Source organism: Ursus arctos, unplaced genomic scaffold (assembly GCF_023065955.2).
Source record: "Ursus arctos isolate Adak ecotype North America unplaced genomic scaffold, UrsArc2.0 scaffold_4, whole genome shotgun sequence".
NCBI lineage: Eukaryota > Metazoa > Chordata > Mammalia > Carnivora > Ursidae > Ursus > Ursus arctos.
Genome location: NW_026623056.1, coordinates 30,861,526 through 30,883,519, shown reverse-complemented (window position 1 = coordinate 30,883,519; position 21,994 = coordinate 30,861,526). Strand labels below are relative to the sequence as shown.

At 38.8% G+C, this 21,994-nt stretch overlaps 1 protein-coding gene across 2 annotated transcripts in view; it reads right to left on the bottom strand.

Annotated features, from left to right (window-relative positions):
- The window catches only part of KPNA1 (karyopherin subunit alpha 1), a 68,902-nt gene extending 51,272 nt beyond the window's left edge, over positions 1-17,630 (bottom strand). Inside the window, exon 1 of one of the 2 annotated variants that reach the window (XM_026494772.4) lies at positions 17,416-17,630. Coding sequence is in view for 1 of the 2 variants with exons in the window: in XM_044382565.3 (XP_044238500.1) it covers positions 774-1,098 (325 nt within the window). In the remaining variant the exon portion in view is untranslated. Of the gene's footprint in view, positions 1-773; positions 1,201-17,415 lie in introns of those variants that run through there. The other variant, XM_044382565.3, reaches the window with a different exon arrangement.
- Between the last annotated feature and the right edge of the window lie 4,364 nt (positions 17,631-21,994).

Sequence of the window (21,994 nt, the reverse complement as noted above, 5' to 3'; positions counted from 1 at the left end):
ACTACATTTCTACAGCGTATAGACCCAAGAACACATTATACACATATTATTTTATACAACTGCTTTTTTAGAAGATGTATTTATTTATTTTAGAGAGAGAGAGAAGGAGAGCTAGAGCTAGCACAAGCAGGAGGGGCATGGGGAGAAAGAATCTGAAGCAGACTCCATGCTAGGCGCAAGCCCAACACAAGGCTCCATCTCATAACCCTGTGATTGTGACCTGAGCATAACCAAGAGTTGCAAGCCTAACTGACTGCACCACCCACAGACCCCACACAACTGCTTTTTAAATCAGTTTTAAGTAAAAAGGAGAAAAAATATGTAGTTATATTCTCTTTTAAAATTACATAATTACCTTGAATTATGTACTCTTTGTTCCTATGGATTCAAATTACCATCTGGGATCACTTGCTTTCAGCTTAAAGAACTCCCTTTAGCATTCTTGCAACGTGGATCTGCTAGTAATAAACTCAGTTCCTGTTTATCTGGGAAAAATCTTCATTTCACTATCATTTTAAAAGATAGCTTTGCTGGATACATAGGACTTTTGGTTGACTGTATTTGTCTTTGAGTACTTAGGATATATTATTACACTGCCTCTGACCTCCATTGTTTCTGCTGAGAAGTAAGCTATTTTTCTTATCTGGGCTCCCTTGGAAGACAATCCCTTGAAGAAGAGATTAGGAAATATTTTATGACCTGCTTCTCCCCCTAACCACCCAACCAAATCTCTGAACCAGACCCTCAAGCTGGGGGTGCAGACAACAGCGCACCTCTCTCAGAGCTCCCTCCTGTAGGAGCAGAATATTTTGTTGAGGGTAGGTGGCAGCCTGAGGTCTTCTCAGCTTGTCTCTTCGGACAGGAAATCAACACCTTATAAAACAGAAAAGATGATCTATTCCCCAGTACTCCCAGCAGCTCTGCACCCAGGTAGAGCCTCTGTTCCACAGGTGGGGACTGGACAGAGGATAGTCCTCTGCCTCTCCACCACAAACACCCACAACTTAGCCTCAGCAGCAGGCAGCCCGGAGCAGGGTGAGAAATCCTGATGTCCTGCTCCTCCCAAGAAAACCTTCCCTCCAACTGGAAGCTCCTCATTTATTGTATGCCCTAGGGCCATTTCCAGAAGCTTTAAATAGTTGTTTTTTCAAGTTTTGTCCAAGTTTTTACTAGGGAGTGGGTCTGTAGAGCTCCTTGTGCCGTCAGGCTGGAATTCACAAAAGTTATTTTTAAGACGATTTTACTGCAAGCCTGGATTGAGAATCATTTGATTTATAATGTGCTATGTTGCAACATCTATTTTACCTGAATCTCTTAACAAACATATAAGGCAAGAATTATTCTCATCCTTTACAGTTAAGGATTCAGGATGCTAAAAAAGGTTAAGTGACTTGGCCAGGGTTACACACTTAATACAAGATACAGCAAGCATATGAACCTAGGTTCCTGGTTATAAACCTGATGTTCAACTGTTAGGTACTGAACTGTGCTCCCCCCTACCAACTATATACTGATGCCCTAACTCAATGACTACATTTGGATATAGGGCCTTTAAGGAGGTAATTAAGGTTAAATGGGTTCGTAAGAGTGGGGCCCTAATCCAGTAGGACTAGTGTCCTTACAAGAAGAGGAAGAGACACCAGAGATCTCTGCCCTCAACCCCATCCCGTATGTACACACAAAAAAAGGTTGTGTGAGGAAACAGTGAGAAGGCAGTCATCCACACTCTCAGGAAGAGAAGCCCCACCAAAAACCAACCCTGTTGGCACCATGATCTTGGACTTCCAGCCTCCAAAACTGGGATAAAATGAATTTCTGTTATTTAAGCCACCCAATCTGTGGTACTTTTTATGGCTGCCCAAGCAGACTAATATATACACCTGGTGGTATTTTGTCAGATTGAGCTTTATCAGACTGAAAGGCAGAGGGAACATAAATGAGAATTTGCGAATAATTATGAAGAAATCACTTAATGGTGCTAAGAAATTATCTAGAGAAAAAAGGTGGATTCCTGAAGCAAGCAGCATTTTGGCTCTGAAATATCACAACACAGCATAGTAAGAGCAGTGTTACAATGATGACGCAAGTTCAAAAATTAGAAGTTTTAGGTCAAAGAAAGGAGAAAGCCTACCGTAACAGGGCAAGACCTAGACATAGTTTAACAATACCAAAAACCGATTGGACTTCAGTCACTGGAAGCCTGTACTCAACATGGAACTGGAGGGACACACAATTAAGGGAACACAATGTTAGGAATACACATATACAGAGAGAAAGAATAAGAGCTAAAACAAATGGAGTAAAAGGCAAAATGAACAACTGAGGAATGGGGCTGAAGGGCAAAAGGAGGACCTTAGTATATTTCTTGAAACTCCTATCAGCTTGAAATTAGTGCAAAAAAAATTTCAAATATAAAAAAATCTGAAAGGAAAGAAATGCTCATACAAACTACTATTCACTTGCTTCCTTTTATTAAAGTGACATAGAAGCAAGTCCACAGAAGAGAGCCGGCCTTAAAGTTCTGTTTTCAAATTTACTTCTTAGCACAGGGATGCAGAAAAAATACCAAACTTCTGTGAGCCTTGGCTTCCTCATTTGCACAACGGGGATATTACCTTCTAAGGTGAAGAGAAGATGAAAGCATACTCCTACTGTCTAGCCCATATATAGCTCATACCTGATATTTGTGTAATGAAGAAATGGCTATAAATAGCTCTAAAGGTTCAAAAAAAGATCTCCTCTGACTAAACTGATGAGGTATAGTTCCATAGAGAAGATGGTGTTTCAGCTAGGTTGTGAAGGATAGATAAAATGTCAGCAGTTGAAGTTAAAAGAGAAAGACCCACAAAACAGAAGAGTACAAATTAAAGGACAGACATTAGATAGAACTGATGAAGAACAGCAATAAGTCGTATTTGATTAGAGCAACTGTTCCTTCGAAAGTACATAGACACGAGAAATGCTAGCACCTGTTTTCTCTCTTTTTCTGTTAAATTGTGGTATCTGAGAACTGACAAATGATCCATCGCTCAAACTAATAATTTCTATCATCCATATAGTGTTCTCATGCCTCTGAAATATTCTTCCCTTCTGAATTACAAAAAGGCTCATGTTAAAAAACAAAAAAAACAAACCATACGGAAGGATATAAACAGATAAATGAAGATGTACACCTCCGCCTAAAGGTAACCACCATCAAGTTCTCTGCATATCCTTTCAAAAACTGGTTATATAAGTATACACATATCCTTTTGGCTTTTTTGTACACTGATGGGAAATTACACACACAATTCTGCACTTTTGCTTCAACTCTAGACAACCTTCCATACAATGCCTATAGAGTTAAATTCTTTTTAACATAGTAATTTTTATACCATAATGACCAGACCCTAAACATCACTGACAATTAAGCTTGTCTCCAATTTTCCATCACATGTTGTAACCAATATTCTCCTTCATGTATTTGCATATATTCTGCAATTATAGCCAATAATGAACTCTAAACAGTGGAACCTACAGATCTAAAGTATGTGCACTTAAAATTCTGATAGTCAAAGTACCCCCTAAAATACTGCACCAATGTACACCAGTGAATATGAGTGCATCACTTCCCCACCACTACCGTTAACTCAAGACTGATTTAAACTTTTCCATATTTGACAATATCATGTGAAAAAATGCTTCTCGTGAAAACTATTCTCATAATACTAAGACATTATATATGCTTCTTTTTCATTTTCACTCATAAGTTTTTCAGAAGCTTCATGACGTGATGACATCATCACTCTGATGCCTAATGGAACGTATGCTGTGTATTTCTGTGTTTTAAAATGTTGTTTTAATTTCTAATACAATAAATATTAACAGGTATAAAACAACAACATAAACAAAAGTTCTCTGGGGTCCTCAATAAGTTAAGAGTGTAAAGAAGTTCCCAGGCCAAAAAATTTAAGAATCCTTAATCCAATCCTTTGTCTTTTTTTTTTTTTTTTTAAGATTTATTTATTTGTCAGAGAGAGAGAGAGAGAGCGTGCGCACACAAGCATGGGGAACAACAGGCAGAGGGAGAAGCAGGCTCCTCACCTAGCAAGGAGCCCAACGCGGGACTCAATCCCATCTGAGCTGAAAGCAGATGCTTAACTGACTGAGCCACCCAGGCGTCCCTAATCTTTTTCATCTTAAGAAAACAAAGAGTCACTGGATATTCAGATAACATTTTAATCATAGATTAAGGAAACTCAACATCTTTATAATACTGTCTTCTTGATCAATAATTAAATATGTATTTACATTTATCTTTTTTGTGGCAATGATAAATGCGAAATTTCCTTCCATTATATTCTAATTGGCTACTGTCTATATATGAAAAAATTACTCATTACTATACATATATTAATTTTTTAAGCCAGCCAATGAATTAAATCAGCCACTGAATTCTGTTTGGTACTTTCAGCTGACACTCTCCATATTTAATATCTCTAAAAAATTGTAACTTTTGCCTCCTCATTCTTTTTTTTTTTTTTTAAGATTTTATTTATTTGACAGAGAGAGAGACAGCCAGCAAGAGAGGAAACACAAGCAGGGGGAGTGGGAGAGGAAGAAGCAGGCTCCCAGCGGAGGAGCCCAATGCGGGGCTCGATCCCAGGACTCTGGGATCACGCCCTGAGCCAAAGGCAGATGCTTAAGGACTGAGCCACCCAGGTGCTCCTTGCCTCCTCATTCTAATGTTTGTATTCCATTTCACTTCCTATTTTAAAATATTTAGTACTTCCAGGACAAAGTTACAATGTTAAGCAACAAAGGTTAGAGCAGGCATTTTCATCTCATTTCTGGTTTTGATCTATGTCTAATGTTTTGTTACTAAACATGATATATGGGTACTTTTTTAAAAGCCAGGTTTACTTAAGTATTATTTATAATTTACATATAGTAAAACTTGACATTTAAGTAAATACCACCACAAATAGAGAACATTTTCTTTACTATGAAAAGTTCTGTCAGGTCTCTTTCTAGTAAATCCACTCCCTTCACAACCCCAGGCACTCAATAACGTATTTTCTGTCCCTGCAGTTTTGCATTTTCCAGAAAGTAAAATATATGGAACCATCCAGTATATAGCCTTTTGAGTGTGGCTTCGTTCAGTCAGTATTAACTAATTTGAGATTCATCAATGTTGTTTTATCTATCAGTAATTCATTCCTTTTATTGCTGAATTGTATTTCATTGTATTCCACAAACTATCTATTCACCACTTGATAGACATTTGGATGGCTTGCTGTTTTTGGTGATTATGAATAAGTCACTATAAACATTCATATATGGTTTTTGTGTGAACAAATATTTTCATTTTTGGGGGGTAAAAACCTAGGATGACACTGCTGGGTCATATGGTAAGAATATGCCTAAATTTATAAAACTGTCAAACTGTTTTTCAAAGTGGCTGTACCATCATGCATTCCTACCAGCAATCTATGAGCTCCAGTTGTGTTGCAGTATTGTTTTGAGATACTCTTTAAAAAAAAATGACATCTAGGGGCGCCTGGGTGGCACAGCAGTTAAGCGTCTGCCTTCGGCTCAGGGCGTGATCCCGGCATTATGGGATCGAGCCCCACATCAGGCTCCTCCGCTATGAGCCTGCTTCTTCCTCTCCCCCTCCCCACTGCTTGTGTTCCCTCTCTCACTGTCTCTCTCTCTGTCAAATAAATAAATAAAATCTTTAAAAAAAAATAAATAAAATAAATAAAATTAAAAAATGACATCTAAGTACCAGCCATCCAAACTTATTTTACTAGTTTTTAAAACCTGAAATGTGTGCTGAATTTTATCAAATGACTTTTTTTGGTGGTTATTGAAATGCTCAAGTTTATTTACTTTGACCTTTTAAATATGGTGAGATATTAATAGATTTCTTAATACTGAATGATTGATTCTTGGAATAAACACATTTGGTCATGGTGTATCATCCTTTTAAATTCTCTGTTAATATTTTCTCCAAAATTTCTATACCACAAATCAAAATCACAATGAGATATTACCCACCACCTGTCAAAATAGTATCAAAAAGACAAGAAATAACAACTGTTGGTGAGGATGTAGAGAAAAAGGAACCCTCATGCATTTTTGAATTTTTGGTGAAAATTCAAACTGGTGCAGCCACTGTAGAAAACAGTATGGAGGTTCCTCAAATATTAAAAATAGAATCACCAAATGATCCAATAATTCCACTACTGGGTATTTACCCAAAGAATATGGAAACACTCATTTGAAAAGATAGATGCACTCCTATGTTTATGGCAGCATTGTTTACAATAGCCAAGATATGGAAGGAACTTGAATGTCCATCGATAGATGAATGAATAAAAAAGACATGGTGTGTATATATATACACAACGGACTATTACTCTACCACCAAAAAAAAAAAAAAAAAAATCTTTCCACTTTGTGACAACACAGATGGACCTACAGGGTATCACGCTAAGTGAAATAACTCAGAGAAAGACAAATACCCTATGATTTCACTTATATGTGGAATCTAAAAAACAAAGCAAGCAAACAAACAAAACAAAAAGCAAACCCAACCCATGAATATGAAGAACAAACTGGTGGTTTGCCAGAGGGGAGAGGAGTCGGGGGCATGAGCAAAAGAAGTGAAGGGGAATGGCAGATACAGGCTTTCAGACAGGGAGTGAATAAGTCACACTGATGACTTATTCTAGGGAATAGTCAATGGTACTGTAACAATGTTGTAAGGTGACATACAGTAGCTACACTTGTGGTGAGCACTGCAGTTAGAGAATTGTAGAATCACTACCTTGTATACCTGAAACTAATGTAATGTGTCAACTCTACTTCAATTAAAAAAAAAACCATAAAAGAAAAATTTCTATACCAGTATCCATTAATGAGATTGATTATTTAATATAATACCCTCCTCCCTGCCTTTTTGTGGGGGACAGGGTATCTGTCACATTGAGAACGTTTTTGAAAAAACACATGGGTATGATTCCAATTATATGACATTCTACAAAAGGCAAAACTATGTAAACAGTTAAAAGATCAGTGGTTGCCAGGGGTTTGTGGGGTGGGAGGGATGAAAAGCAGAGCAGAAAAGATTTTTAGGGCATTTAGAAACTATTCTGAATGATACTATAATGGTGGATATCTGTCACAATACATTTGTCAAAACCCACAGATATACAATGTGAAGAATGAACGTAAACTGAATGTAAACTATGGACTCTGGATGATAGTGATGTACCAGTATTGGTTCCATTTTAACAAATGTACCAATCTGATGCAAATGTTGATGGTGGGGAAGGTAGTAGGGTACATGGGAACTCTACTTTCCATTCAATTTTGTTACGAACCTAAAAGTACTCTAAAAAATAAAGTCTATATTTTAAAATCTTAAATATGTATTCACTCATATTGATGGTTGGTTCCCCCACTTTGTGGGTTAAAAAGGGGACTTTATCTGTCACGTGGGAGAGCTTTTTAAAAAAACAGACACCTCAACTGTCCTTCCAAAGAATTTGATGAGTAAGTCTGAAGCATATACTAGGTCTCTGGTATTTTGTTTTTTCTTTCAAAGATTCCCAAGTAAATTCTGATATATATCTGCAACTGAAAAACACTATAATGGAGCAAAAGCTTTGCTGAAAAATAATGCATAATACAGCTGAAATGTAGGCTTAAGTTGGATTCCAAGGAACTTTGATAATAAAGAAATGAAACAAAATCTACAGAGGGTTATAAGAGGAATAATAAATAGTATGAAAAATTTTGTTAATCCTAATCAAATATTTTTTAGGATATTATCACCTAGACAATTAATTAAAACACCTAAGTTACTGTCAGTAACTTTTCAAAGTACCCTCTCAGGAACCAGAAGCCTTTAGAATAAAGTCATTATGCCTAATTTTTCATGTTTTCTAAGGAAATAAAGCCCAGAAAGCAATAAAACTAAAAACGAGATGCAAAATTGGTGGTGAAATACAAATGCACTCTACTCTTCCAGAATGAAATCTTCTACTTCCTCCTTCATGTCCATTTAATTATCAAGTTTTCCTTATTACTCTATCCAAAGTGCTTTATTTTATCTGCTCCTGTCTATTCTCACTGCCACTGTTCTAGTCCAGGTCCTTGTCTTCCTATATCCATATAATCACAAGACCTCTAACCCACCCCTCCTTAACCTCAGGCTATCTGCTCTTCAAGTCATCCTTCACACAGCTCTCAGATTAATCTCAACACCTTTTTCACTGTATTACTTCAATGCCTAAGGCCCTAAAATGAATCTTTAGCACATCTTAAATCAAATTTGAACTTTTGTCCTACAAGATCCCTTGGCCTTGACTGATTCAATAAATACTCTCTCCATTCTACACCAATCTATACCCAACACACTGAATGTAGATCTTTTTATATTTTATTATATTCAAGACAGTATATATTTAGTGTGCTGAGTTAAGCCACCCAGTCAGTAAATCCCAAACATACACTAGAAATTTGGAATATTTAACATTCAACATATTCTTTGTGAGACACCAAAAAATGCTAATATAGTTAATTTACTTAATTGATCATATAAATTAAGCATAATTTTATCAGAAAACATGACAAAAAAGTATGATTACAAATTAAGTTATGGCTTTATAAGTATAAGCATACATGAATTTAAGTATAAAAAAGCTTTTAGTTCATTTATGAATATTAATACTCATTTGTTACCAACTTCTAATCAAGTTGGTACCAGGCCCTTTTAAAAGATTTTAATAAAAATTAGAGAAGAAAAGTAAAATTGGAAATATCCTACCCATTTTTTTTCCTACAAAATAATTCAAAGAGTTCCTTTATTTTAATGACATTCTAGCAGGGGCAAAGTCTGAAAAACACTGCCTTAAGTCTCTCCTCTAAAAAGTCAATGCTGCAGACATGATTCATTGTCTCATCTCTGGTTCCATCTTATAGCTCTAACCACATTAATCTAATAGAAATACCTACTTTCTTTCATGTCCCAGCTTCAAACTTTCTTCCATTCAGTTGACTATAACCTTTGACCCTGAATTCTGACCTCACCTTCCAGTATCTATGGGTTCCCAACTTTCAACGTTCCCCAAAGACCTCAATAGCCAAACGTTTAAAGGAAAATATTTACTAAGGATTTTAGAAATCCATACCCTAGGATTCAGTAATTCCACTTTTGGAATATACCCAAAGGAAACAAAATTAGCAGTTATGTATAAGACTGTTCACTGCAATATGATTGTTACAGTGAAAAATTGTAAACCTAAAAATTCCAAAATGAGGGCTTGGTTATGGAAATGACAACATACTGAGAAATGAGAAAATACTAACATATGAAAAATCCGGATGTTGGGAACAAAAACCCAACTTATATTTTCTCTATACCTTTAAAAATACTTCATAACTTAAAGTGGTATACAAAAATTTTAAGAGCAAGTTAATATTATTTTTCTATATCTTCCAAATTTTCTATAGTAAGCAATATACTATTTATACAATAAGAAAAACTTTCAAAAAGTAGAGCTGAAAGCATATATTTACCACAGTGAAGCTTCCCAGCCTACCTAAAACACTGAAAACACTGCATTTCGTTACCTTTGGCTAGAATTTTATCAACTCAATGTTTTGCTATTTCATCAAAGTTCTGATGGAATACTTTAAAACTACCTCTTCCCTTTTATGTAGTTGGATTTTTTTAATTTTTATTTTTTTAGTTTTTCTTTAAAGATTTATTTAAGAGAGAGAGGGGCACCTAGATGGCTCAGTCGGTTAAACATCTGCCTTCAACTCAGGTCCTGATTGCCTGCGTCAGGTTCCCCGCTCAGGGGTGAGTCCACTTCTCCCTCTCCCGCTGCTTCTCTCTCTTGCTCCCCTTGCTCTCCCTCCCCTTGCTCATGCTGTCTCCTTCTCTCAAATAAATAAATAAAATCTTTAAAGAGAGAGAGAGCCCATGAACACATGCCCATTGGGAGGATAGGGGAAGGTAAGGGACAGAAGGATAGGAAGAGAATCCTGGAGAGAGCAGACTCCTAGCTGAATGCAGAGTCAGAGGCAGGGCTCAATACCAGGACCCTGAGATCATGACCTGAGCCAAAATCAAGAGTCCACACTCCCACTCACTGACTGAGCCACCCGGAGCCCCTTGGATTATTATTTTTTTTTTAAGAAATCTTTCCCAAAAATGGTGTAACGAGTTCCCTCATGTTAAAAAAGACAAACCACAAACTTGCCTTAATCCAATTCATATTCATTACTGAAATATCAAATTAAGCAGCGGCACATACAGGATGTACCGTTCCTCCCAAGATATATTAACAACTCGATGCCCAGAAATTTTAATTTTTTTAAGATTTTAAGTAATCTCTACACACAACATGGGACTTGAACCCACAACCCTGAGATCAAAAGCTGCATACTCCACCAACCAAGCCAGCCAGGTCCCCCTCAGATATTTTGATTTGAATCTTCAACACTACACATAGGAGTGAGCATACAGCAGTCCATCAAATGCTGTGAAAAGAATGAACAGACCAGAAAATAAAGAGCTTACAAACTAATTTAATATTGTTTCAACTGTACTTAAAATTTTTTTTAAAAGTCCATATAAAGAAATAAAATGGTAAATTTGGTAGACTGATCAACACTAAAATTATAACTTTTTTTTTTAAAGGAATGACCCACAGGATAGAGAGAAAAGGAGAGGATCACATATGATAAGATGTCAAAACTTTGTTAGAAAATATAAAACAGATGGTCAAATGGTATTATACCAGCAAAGCGGAGAACTCTAAAGCCTAAGCACTTGCAAAGGAGCGGATTCACACTGCCCACAAGCAGAAGGCTTCACAGGCATCTCTGAAGGTTGAGGGAGCAAAACTAGAAGGTTAGCTCAAAGTCTACAGAACAGTCATCACAGCCTGCTTTCCTCCCCCACTGTTCAGAACCAGGCAACCATCCCTCGCCCACCCTACACTTGTGGAGAGAATTACTCTAAAGAAATCAAACTAAAGAGACTCCAAAATGGAGGTCTCCAGTACAGTAAGTTGGGAGTGAAATGCCACACAGAAAACAGGATTACACGAACACAATGAACGATGAAAACCCCAGCTCTTTTTCTAAGATAGGTTCTCAAAACATAGCAGCCAGGTGTACCTGCCCTCAAGAGACTGGAGGTTCTCTTTCTCAAGGAAACTGACCAGCCCAAGAGAAAAGACCTATGAGCGTCCCCTCCTCCCATAAATGGCCACCTTTAACAAGTCACACCTATAGAGTTTTCAGTTCAGTTTCTGGCAATTCACTCTTAAATACGAATGGACAGCCATGTAAGATTATGGTTGGGGAAAGCCTCTATAGAGAAAAGACGGCAATAGAAACAAAAAAAAGGAACTTAAAAGAAACAGAGCAAAAGGGGGGAAAAGAAAAACTAAAAAAAAAAAATCATTAAAACCTTCAAAAGGCTTATAGTGCCTATGAAATAATATAAAGATACTATAACATAGAATGAGTTCTAAGAAAATTAAAATGTGGATAGAAATTAAAAACTCAATAGAAAGTTTGGAAGTTAACACTGAGGAAATTTCTTAGGAAGCAGAACAAAAAAGACTAAGTGATGGAAAGTAAGAGGGGAAAAAAAGAGAATTAAAAGAACAACCTATGAGGGGTTACCTGGGTGGCTCAGTCGGTTAAGCGACTGCCTTCAGCTCAGGTCATGATCCCAGGGTCCTCGGATCAAGACCCACAACAGGCTCTCTGATCAGTGGGAAGTATACTTCTCCCTCTCCCTGCCGCTCCCCCTGCTTCTACTCTTTCTCTCCCTGTCAAATAAATAAAATCTTTTAAAAACATCAAATAAAAATAAAAGAACAACCTATGAGTTCCAATACCCAAATAATACAAATCCCAACAGCGAACAAAAAAACTGATGAGGAAGAGATTATCAAAGAAACAAGGCATCAAATTTAGAATACCCATTCAATGAAAGACACTATAAACAAAATTAACAGAAAAACGATAGGCTTAGAGAATATATTTTCCAAGCCTAAAATCAACAGATGGTTCAAATCTAAATTCCACAAGGAACTTCTGCAATCAAAAAGAAAGACAGCAACCCAAAGGAAAGAGAAACTAAGAGCGAAACAATTTTCAAAAGGGAAAACCTGAATGGATACAAGAGATGCTCAAACGCACTAGTAATCAGAGAATGTAAACTGAAATAAGATACCTACTTTATATCCAACAGACTGGCAAATACTAGAAAGCTGAATAAAACCAAGTACTGACAGAGATGTGGGCAAACAACAACCCTCCTGTAGGTCTAGTGAGCACATAAACTATTCTATGACCCAGGAACCCCACTCCTAGGTATATATCCCAGAGAACTTCTCACACAGATCCATAATAATATACAAGTAAGAGTGTATTTACCACAGTGTATTTCTGATGCCAGAAAGGTAGGAAAGAAAAATAAAATGTGGTAGATGTATATTAGGAAATTATACCAACTGTATGTACACAAAACAAAAAGGTCTCCAAAACAATGCTGAGTCAAAAAAAGTAAGAAACAGAACAAGGTCTATAACATAATACATAAACTAAATACACACACACCACGACATATTTCACCGTGATTCAATGATTCATATACAATCAAGAAATATATCAATCACAATGCAGTGGATACCTGCTGAAAACGGTAATGGGGAAGTAGGGCTTAGAAACGAAAGGAAAATTTAAAGAGAACCCTGTACGGTCTGATGATCGTACATCAAGAACTGAGAAGCATAATTAACTTAAAAAAATTTTTTACCTCAAGTCCAAAAAATAGTAAAAAATGTTTTTCCAGAACTAAAGGACACAAATTTCCAGTTTGTAAGCATCCATGGAGTGCCCTAAAAAAACAAAACAAAACACCAAACAAAACCTATCTAGGCACATTATCATGAAATTTCAGGGGTTAAAAATAATATCCGAAAAGTTTCTAGAAAGATGGGAAGGTCACAAAGAAAGAATCTGAATGGTTTTGGACTTCAACAGCAACACTGGAATGCAAGAAAACAAGCTATGATTCCAAACTTTTTAAGCCTACAATTTTATACCCAGCCAAATTATTGATGAAATGTTAAGACAGAATAGAGATTTATTTCAATCATGCACTCAGAAAGTTTTTACTTCCCCAGTATCCTTTCTCAGGAGGCTAAGAAAATATGGGAAACAGGAGACCCAATATAGAAGAGAGGCAAAGAGAATTTTAAGAGTCATGTAAAGAGAAGTTCCAGGATAACAGGTGGCAAGTAGGCCTAAAAAGTAACCAGTCCAGACTGCATTAAAAGGGCGGAGAGTTCCAGGACAGCTATCTCAGGAAATGAAGGGAGGGAAAAAAAGTATTAACTCCTGGAAAAACACAAATTGGTTAACAGAAGAAATGACATCATAAAACACTACATGGTTCAGCTGTGAATATTTACATAGCTATAATTCTGTAAACACTCTGAATATTGACTTAATAAAGAACTATGTCAATATTGGGAGGATGGGAGAGGCAGTACGTATACATGGAGGAAAGTCAATAGATAATGCCTGAAATTGCTATATCAAGAAAAAGCAACAGAAGCAAATTATTAATATGAGAGTAAACAGATTTTAAAAAAAGAGTTAGGGGTACCTGGGTGGCTCAATCAGTTAAGCATCTGACTCTTGATCTCAGCTCAGGTTTTGTACTCAAGAGTCATGAGAGCATGGAGCCTACTTTAAAAAAGGAGGGGCTCTAAAAGTGCAGGGACTAGGACAGGCGGCAGTTGTTTTTATACAGGTATTCTAATTTAAAAAATGTATTTTTAATGGCAATAAAGCAAGGACTTGAACAGTCTTTCTTCAGCTTTTAGTAAATTAGATCTTCACAGTATCATTTCATGATGCTAAATGAACTACACCTAGTTTGTTCTGCTTGGGAGACTAAATTGCAAAACCAACACAAAATCAAGCTTCAGTGGCTGATGTGAACATAGTACAAATAGCCCTGTTTGAATTCCAGCTCCATCACGTACTATGTGAAGTAGGGCAAGTTACCTAACCACCCCTGTACATGTAACCACCTCCTCAAAGTGGTTCTGCAAGGATAATTAAGTGAAAATACTTAATGTAATGCTTGATCCATCAACAGATGTCAGTCCCTCCTGCCTGTCTTTCTGTTCCCTAGCTACAAGCCCCCATTCTGGCCCCAAGCTGCCTTGTTGGTCAGAATACAGAGACTCATGGACAACTCAGCACATATCCCTCCTCATGCTGGAAAATCAATCACGATGAGTAAGCAGACTTATCTTTGTATATGAAGGGCAGCATTATTCTTGTTATGTGAAGAAGATTATCCCTATTATCCACATTCTGGATTATTGCCTGCTTTCAAGAACTGTCCTAATTAATCTACTATACTAGGTCAGAAACATTTTATCACTTCGATCTGTGTTTTGTGGGGTTGTAACATCTTTTAAAGACAAAAACAAAAACAGTACTGCACGTTCCATCAGTCTTCATCCCTGCTCTTTCACTGCAGGGCCTCAAAATTTTCTAATGCAGGCCCTATCTGGCCCCTCGTTGGCCTGGGGCCATCTCCTGCTTACTGCAGCAAGAACACAGTGAAATCAGCCCCAATCAGCTAATTGAATTGTTTACCATTTCCAACGTTTTCTTCCATTATTATAGCTGAATTCATAATACCTGCAGAGTATAGCAATCTTAAAACAAAGACTTTTGAGTAATAGGGAATTACCTTTATCACTAGGTCAAGTCACTTTTACTTGCATGGCCCAAAGTCTTAATTGCTTTTATACAAAGTATTCATATAGATGTCTAAAAACAATCTGACAGACTTAAAACAAACATCATAAATCATCAAGACAATCATTAATTTAGCAAACAGTGTGCTAAAACAATGGAGCTAAAAACAAGATATAATCCTTAATCTCAAATGAAAGGGAAAAGGTAGAAACTAAATTGAGAGCAACAAAGAACAAAGAAAATAGTCCAGGAAACAACTGAAAGAAATTCTAAACTATCTGGTATAGTTTATAACGTAGTTGAGGCTAAAGAAAATTACAAAAATTGGACACAGCTCTGAACCCCCTGACAGTCAAAGTGTAAAGAGCAACAGGATGGCTTACAAAACACAAATGACCTAAGAAAAGCGGTCATTTGTTTAAAATAAAAAACATCTATCAATTTGTCTTAAAAAGAATTTTGTCTCTGAAGTATCTACTTTATAAGGACCAATAGATAAATTAGAAAGTGTGTTGGATGGCAACAAAGACTTTTTCATGTGTCTTTTTTTTTTTTTTAAGATTTTATTTATTTGACAGAGAGAGCACAAGCAGGGGGAGCAGCAGGCAGAGGGAGAGGGAGAAGCAGGCTCCCTGCTAAGCAAGGAGCCGAATGTGGGGCTCCATCCCAGGACCCTGGGATCAAGACCCTAGCGGAAGGCAGAGCTTAACCTTAACCGACTGAGCCACCCAGGTGCCTCATGTTGTCTTTTATTATGTACCAATCCTAGATAAAAGTCAATGTCCATAATTTTAAATCACACGTCTCTGAAGAGGACCTAAAGTAACAAAATGCAAGTATACTGACTTCAGGTGAGGTTTTTACTTCTGTCATTTAGTTTATTCTAGGTTTCTATATGTTTTGTTTCTCTACTAGACTGTGAATTCCTCAAGGCTCCTCTGATTCCATTTGAACTTCCTCTGCTGTTTACTAGAGTACATTACAGTTCCTGCTCAATTATAACAACTGATAAAATTCCATGCAGTTAATATCTGTATTCATTATGTTAGTCTAACCCTCCAGACTATCACTTCCATGACATAGTGAAGTGTTTTGGCCATATCTGTGTTTCTAGTCTCAGAGCACACAATCACTAAGTATTCACTGAATGAACATTAAAACATACAACGAAGAAGTATGAAAGAAGAGGAGAAATAATTTTTTTTTTGAGAAATAATTCTTAAAACGGCAGTGATCTTGGGTTCTAAGACTGGTTCCAACAAGAGCTGGAAAACCTTAGGTAAGTTATTCAACTTCTCTGGCCTTTACATTTTCGTCGGTAGAATCAAAAAAATTAACATCTACTTCAAAGTTACTGTGAGGATTAGATGTTTTACTATCCCTGGGTATTCAGCACAATACCTGGAAAGGGGCTCAAATGTTCATTCCTTTCTCTGAAGTCCTCCATCTTACAATCAGGTATACACAGTGCCCCCCAAGAATAAATGATTTCAGTAAAAATACAATAAACTTCATTATCACTTTCCTTTGTAAAGTTAAAATTTCATCTCAATTTTGAAGGGGAAACAACTTCCGGATCCGTTTCAAAATATTCCAAATACAAGAACAAGTTAATGTCAAGAATGAGCCTGAAAGCAACAAGAGAGGGGAAAATCACTTACTCATCTACTGCTGAGAAACAGGGGTTTTGAAGGAACTGTTTCTTAAAGGAAAAAAGGACTGAAAAAGTTAGGAATATTATTTATTAGCATGTTTTAAAAAAACTTCAAATTGTTTATTCTGAATTTAAAACTTAAAAAATCAATGATTTTGAAATCTTTCCCTTAAAAGTGGCACATTAAATACTTCCTTTCCAACCTAAAACATTCCTTCAAAACGACTTCCCTGGCTCCAGTCATCCTTCGGTTTTCTCCTCCCATTTTCGCTTCATCTAATACTTAGCAGTTTCCCTCGCATAACCACTTACACTATATGCAGACGAAGTTCTGTGATTCCTATAATTACCACACCCCGGTCAGCCGCTTCAGGCCCATGTTGTTATGACATCTGTAAACTGCAGCCGTCCGTCTCCACCCCCGCCCCCCTCCCTCCCAACCACCGGCTCCGGCTAGGGCTGTAACTTGTGAATTCCCGAGACGGTCCCTTCCAACCTCCATCAGGATTTCTACACGCGCCCCCTGCTCCCTCCTGCCTCAGTCCCAGCACTCTGCGCTGCCCACCCCCGCCCCCCGCCCGCCCGCTCGCGCCGGGCCGCGGCGCAGGCTCAGCGCTCGCCTCCTCTCCGCCCCGCTGCCTCGGCGCCCCGCAGTCCCCGGCGCCGCTTCCAGCCCCGCCGCCTCGCCGCGCCGCCCCGCCCCGCCTCGCCTGGACCGGCGTTCCCGATGGCGATCACACCAGCGCTCCCCACCCCCACCCTCCCCTCCGCCGGCCGCGCGGCCGTTAGGGCAGCCGGGACCGTGACGCACGGACGCTCCGCGAGCGCCCGGGCCCAGGAACGCGAGCCCGAGCCTGGCCGGCGCCCGCCCTCGCCCCGGGGCCTCTCCCAGGTCCCGCCGAGGACTGCCGGATCCGCCAGTGAGAGGGGGAGGGGCCAGAGCCACGGGGCCCCGCACTCACCAGGCTCAAGGCAACCGATCCCGGTGCCGATGCTGGGGTTAGCCGCTCGCTCGCTTGCCGGCCCGCCGTACCTCTCCCGCGCACGAGCTCCAACAGCCGGCCAGCGCCGGTGCTCACCAGGCCTCGCTCTCCGCCGCCGCGCACCCAGCAGCGAGACCCAGCTCAGCGGGCGTTCGCAGTGCGCCTGCGCGCGGGGGCCGGCCCGCACGCCTGCGCACTTCCTTCTGCTGCCCCGCTGCAGAGGCTAACGGGAAGTGTAGTTTTCTACCCGTCTTTCCCTGGAAGTCCTAGCGGCTAGGGGGAACCAGTGAACAGTCGGGGATCGGGAAGATCTTACTGAGGAGGAGATTCGCAGTCAATGGCAAAGGTTGGAGAATCGTGGTGGGGTGACCGTGGGACGGTACTTAGGTTGAATTGCAAAGTTATGTGTACAAATCTGTCATCACAGCTCTTCCTAAGTGGAAGGCCCCGCCTCGCCTCACCTGTCCATGACTAGCCTCTAATACAGTTTGTACCTAATACACGTTTATCAAATAAACGATGGAATGAGTGAAGGCTGAGGGAGTATTGTAAAAGTGTTAAAAGTCAGTGCCCTTGTCTAAGGCATTCACAGGCAGCACGTGTGAAGAGGCTTTTGGGTGTTTTGCTGTTGTTCTCTCCCTTCCCTTTTGCCTGATAATGTATGAGAAGTATCAAAAATAACTAAGAAATTAAGTAAAACATAAATAGTTGCTTCACTCCCAAGTGCTCGCAAACGAAAGTTTGGACAAATAATTGTTACTGTTAAATTTGATGGAATTCTTTTTGAACAGTGCTTTCAAAAAAGAAGGACTGAAGCCAGCCAAGCCGAGGTCACAGAATAGAAAGTCTCATATGTGACATGGTTTATCAAATTGTTTTAAAGCACTGGCAGAGAAGCAACGTGAAAGAAATCTGGTAGCTTAATTCATTTATAAGTGTGGGAGGGAGGACCACACACTAACTGAATCCTAGGCTATGAAATTTTCATTTGTCCTGAATCTCTTCCTGCCGCATCAGCATTCTCCACTGGTGAACAGTGTGTTTTTTAGGGTGAATTGAGTTTGAGCAAGGGGACTAGGGAAAGGAAGGTGTTCTAAGGAAGAGACTTAGGGGCAAGTATACCTGATCACGGGTAAACTGAGGAGAGAAAACTTTTTTTAAAATTTTTTATTCTGTTATGTTAGTCACCATACAGTACATTCTTAGTTTTTGATGTAGTGTTCCATGATTCATTGTTTGCGTATAACACCCAGTGCTCCATGCAATACACGCCCTCCTTAATACCCATCACCGGCCTATCCCAATCCCCCACCTGCCCCTCCCCTCTGAAACCCTCAGTTTGTTTCCCAGAGTCCATAGTCTCTCATGCTTCATTCCCCCTTGTGTTTACCCCCCCTTCATTCTTCCCTTCCTTCTCCTACCTATCTCCCTGCTATTCCTTATGTTCTATAAATGAGTGAAACCATATGATAATTGCCTTTCTTTGCTTGACTTATTTCACTTAGCATAAGAGGAGAGATCACTTTATTCCAATCAGGAACTAAGATTATTCAGAGCTGGACTTTAGTCTTGTGAAAACTAGTTTCTTTCCATTTCACCCTTACTCCTAGTTAGGGCCCTTCTTCCTTGGCCCAGACTCTCTTTCTGGGCCCAGTTTCCTCAGGCCCATGAGACAGCCAAAAGCTCTACTCAGTTTCTCAGCCACTGCTTTCAGACTTAGCAATCACCTCAGGTGGAACAGTGATGCAAATGTCAGCCTTATGGCTTCCGTTTTCTTCCAGATCTTGGACCCACAAATTCTCACTGCCTTGTGACTCCTTCATGCCTTAATGTTTTTATATTTTGTCCAGTTATTCTCAGTAGTGGGAGGATTTGTTTGACAACAGTAGGCCATTGCTGAAGCAAAATTCTTATGTATATGTTACTTTTACAAAAATGTCATCCTACCACACAACATGTTTTATTAGTGAATATCTCTCTGGCTTTATCTTTTTGTAGTTTGAGAAATTTTAAAATTGTAGAACAATAGTTTTGCCACTACGAACAATACTGCTATGAGCATTTTTGCGCACATCTTTGTGTATATAGGGAAACTGCTAGATCCTAGGATACTACCTCTTTAATTTCACTAGCTGTGGTAGGCAGAATTCTAAGATGGCCCCATGATATTTGTCCCCTAGTGTTGCCGTATTAATCCCTACCCCTCAAGTGTGAGTGGGACCTTTGACTTAATTCTAGCCAATAGAATATGGCAAAGATAATGGAATGTTAGTCCCATGATTACATTTCATTTTAGCAGGCTGGGGCTAGACATGCTCCTAATGGGCTTGAAGAAGTGAGCTGTCATGCTGTGAACTGCCAAAGGAGAGGGTCATGTGCCAGGGAACTACTGATGGCTTCTAGGACCTGAGTGCCTCCAGCTGACAGCCAGTAAGAAGCCAGGGCCCTCAGTCCTACAACCATGAGGAAATGAATTCTGCCAACAACCTGAGAGAGCTTGGAAGTGACACTTCCCCAGTCAAGCCTCCAGATGAGAAGACAGCCTGACTTATACCTTGATTGCAACTTTGTGAGACCCTGAGCCAATGAAACAGTCAAGCTGTGCCTAGACTTCTGGGCCACAGAAACTGTGAGATAATATGTTTTAAGCCACTAGGTTTCTGGTAATTTGTTACACAACAATAGAAAACTAATATACTGAATATCGCAAGAAGATTTCACAAAGTGGTTGTACCAATTTATACTCCACAAGCAATATATAAGATTCTCTTTTCTAAACATCCTTGCTAACATTTGAAAATGTCTGGCTTTTTTTTTTTTTTTTGCCAATCTGATAGGTGTGAAAATAAATGATAATATGATTATACACATATGTTATTACTTTAATATAAAAACATGTATTTACTTGAAATTATATATTCTATTTCTTTTCCATTACATTAATGCTATTACTTAAAATAGCAATAGGACTAGCTGAAAGTGGCAACTAGCAATAATAGGAAGACTAATTATAATTAAGCAAATAACATGTGAGAAAAATATAACAATTTTTGAAAAAGGGGGAGGGTCAGAGGGAGGGAGTGAGAATCTTAAGCAGGCTCCATGCCCAGTGCAGAGCCCAACATGGGGCTTGATTTCACAACCCTGAGATCATAATCTGAGCTGAAATCAAGAGTTGGGCATATAAAAATTTTTTAAGTTTTTTATTTTTTTTATTTGAGAGAGAGAGAGAGCATGTGCACAAGCACAAATTGGGGGGAGGGGCAGAGGGAGAATGAGAAGCAGACTTCCCACTGAGCAGGGAGCATGATGCAGGGCTCTTTCTCCGGACCCTGAGATCATGACCTGAAGGCAGGCACTTAACTGACTGAGCCACCCAGACGCCCTAATATTTTTATAATGTAATATCTTTATGTTCTTTTCTGTGCTCTGGTACAGCAATTTATTTTAACTGTTTTAACTCTTTTTTGCATATTTAAATTTTGTGGGCCCTATTAGTCTATATTCTTAAGATACATAAATGTAAGAATTTTTTAAAGGAGAATGTAAATGCAGTAGACCTAATTAAACAGATATTACCAATATTAAATTAAAAAGCAATATGTTTCTTTCTGTTCAATGATACAATGGGAATTTTTTATTCTTTATTTCCTTTTCCATTAATACTCTGAACTGCCTGGGGCCTTTAGGACGTCTTTCTTTTTTTTTTAACATAATGGTTAAAGTAAATATATATTCTCTCAATGAAAGTGTTTGAGCACAGAATACTTAGGATTTTATTTACTAGCACAGCACATTTCTAAATTTGTAGGGATTTGTTTCTAGCTCTCCGAAGTGTCTACCTTTGTGTCTACCTACTTTGTGTCTACAGACTTGCTTTGGTAAGCCGGATGTTTGTCAGTTAGGTTCTTTGCCTCTCTAAATTAATCATGTAAGCTGTTCCTATCCAAACTGCTCATCATTTTAAAAACACTCTGAAGCACATTGTATGTCATCATAAGTTAAACCTCTTTTCCCCAGGGAAAATGCTTTTAAAACACAAAAGTAATTTAAACTTGTGAAATTGAAGTTAGCTTCCAAGTAAGTGTACAGTTTTAGTAAAGAAATTCAAAAAGTTCTGCTTAACTTGGTTGCCTTTTTTTAGGGACTTCTTTTTTTTCTTAAGATTTATTTGTTTATTTTAGGGGTGCCTGGGTGGCACAGCAGTTTAGCGTCTGCCTTTGGCTCAGGGCGTGATCCTGGCGTTATGGGATCGAGCCCCACATCAGGCTCCTCCGCTATGAGCCTGCTTCTTCCTCTCCCACTCCCCCTGCTTGTGTTCCCTCTCTCACTGGCTGTCTCTATCCTGTCGAATAAAAAAATAAAATCTTTAAAAAACAAAACAAAAAAAATTTATTTGTTTATTTTAAAGAGAGAGAGAGCGTGTGCACAAGCAAGGGGAGGAGCAGAGGGAAAGGGAGCGTCTCAGACCCACTCCTCCGTGCTAAGCACAGAGCTGACACAGGGCTCCATCTCACAACCTTGAGATCACGACCTGAGTGGAAAGCAAAAGTTGGGT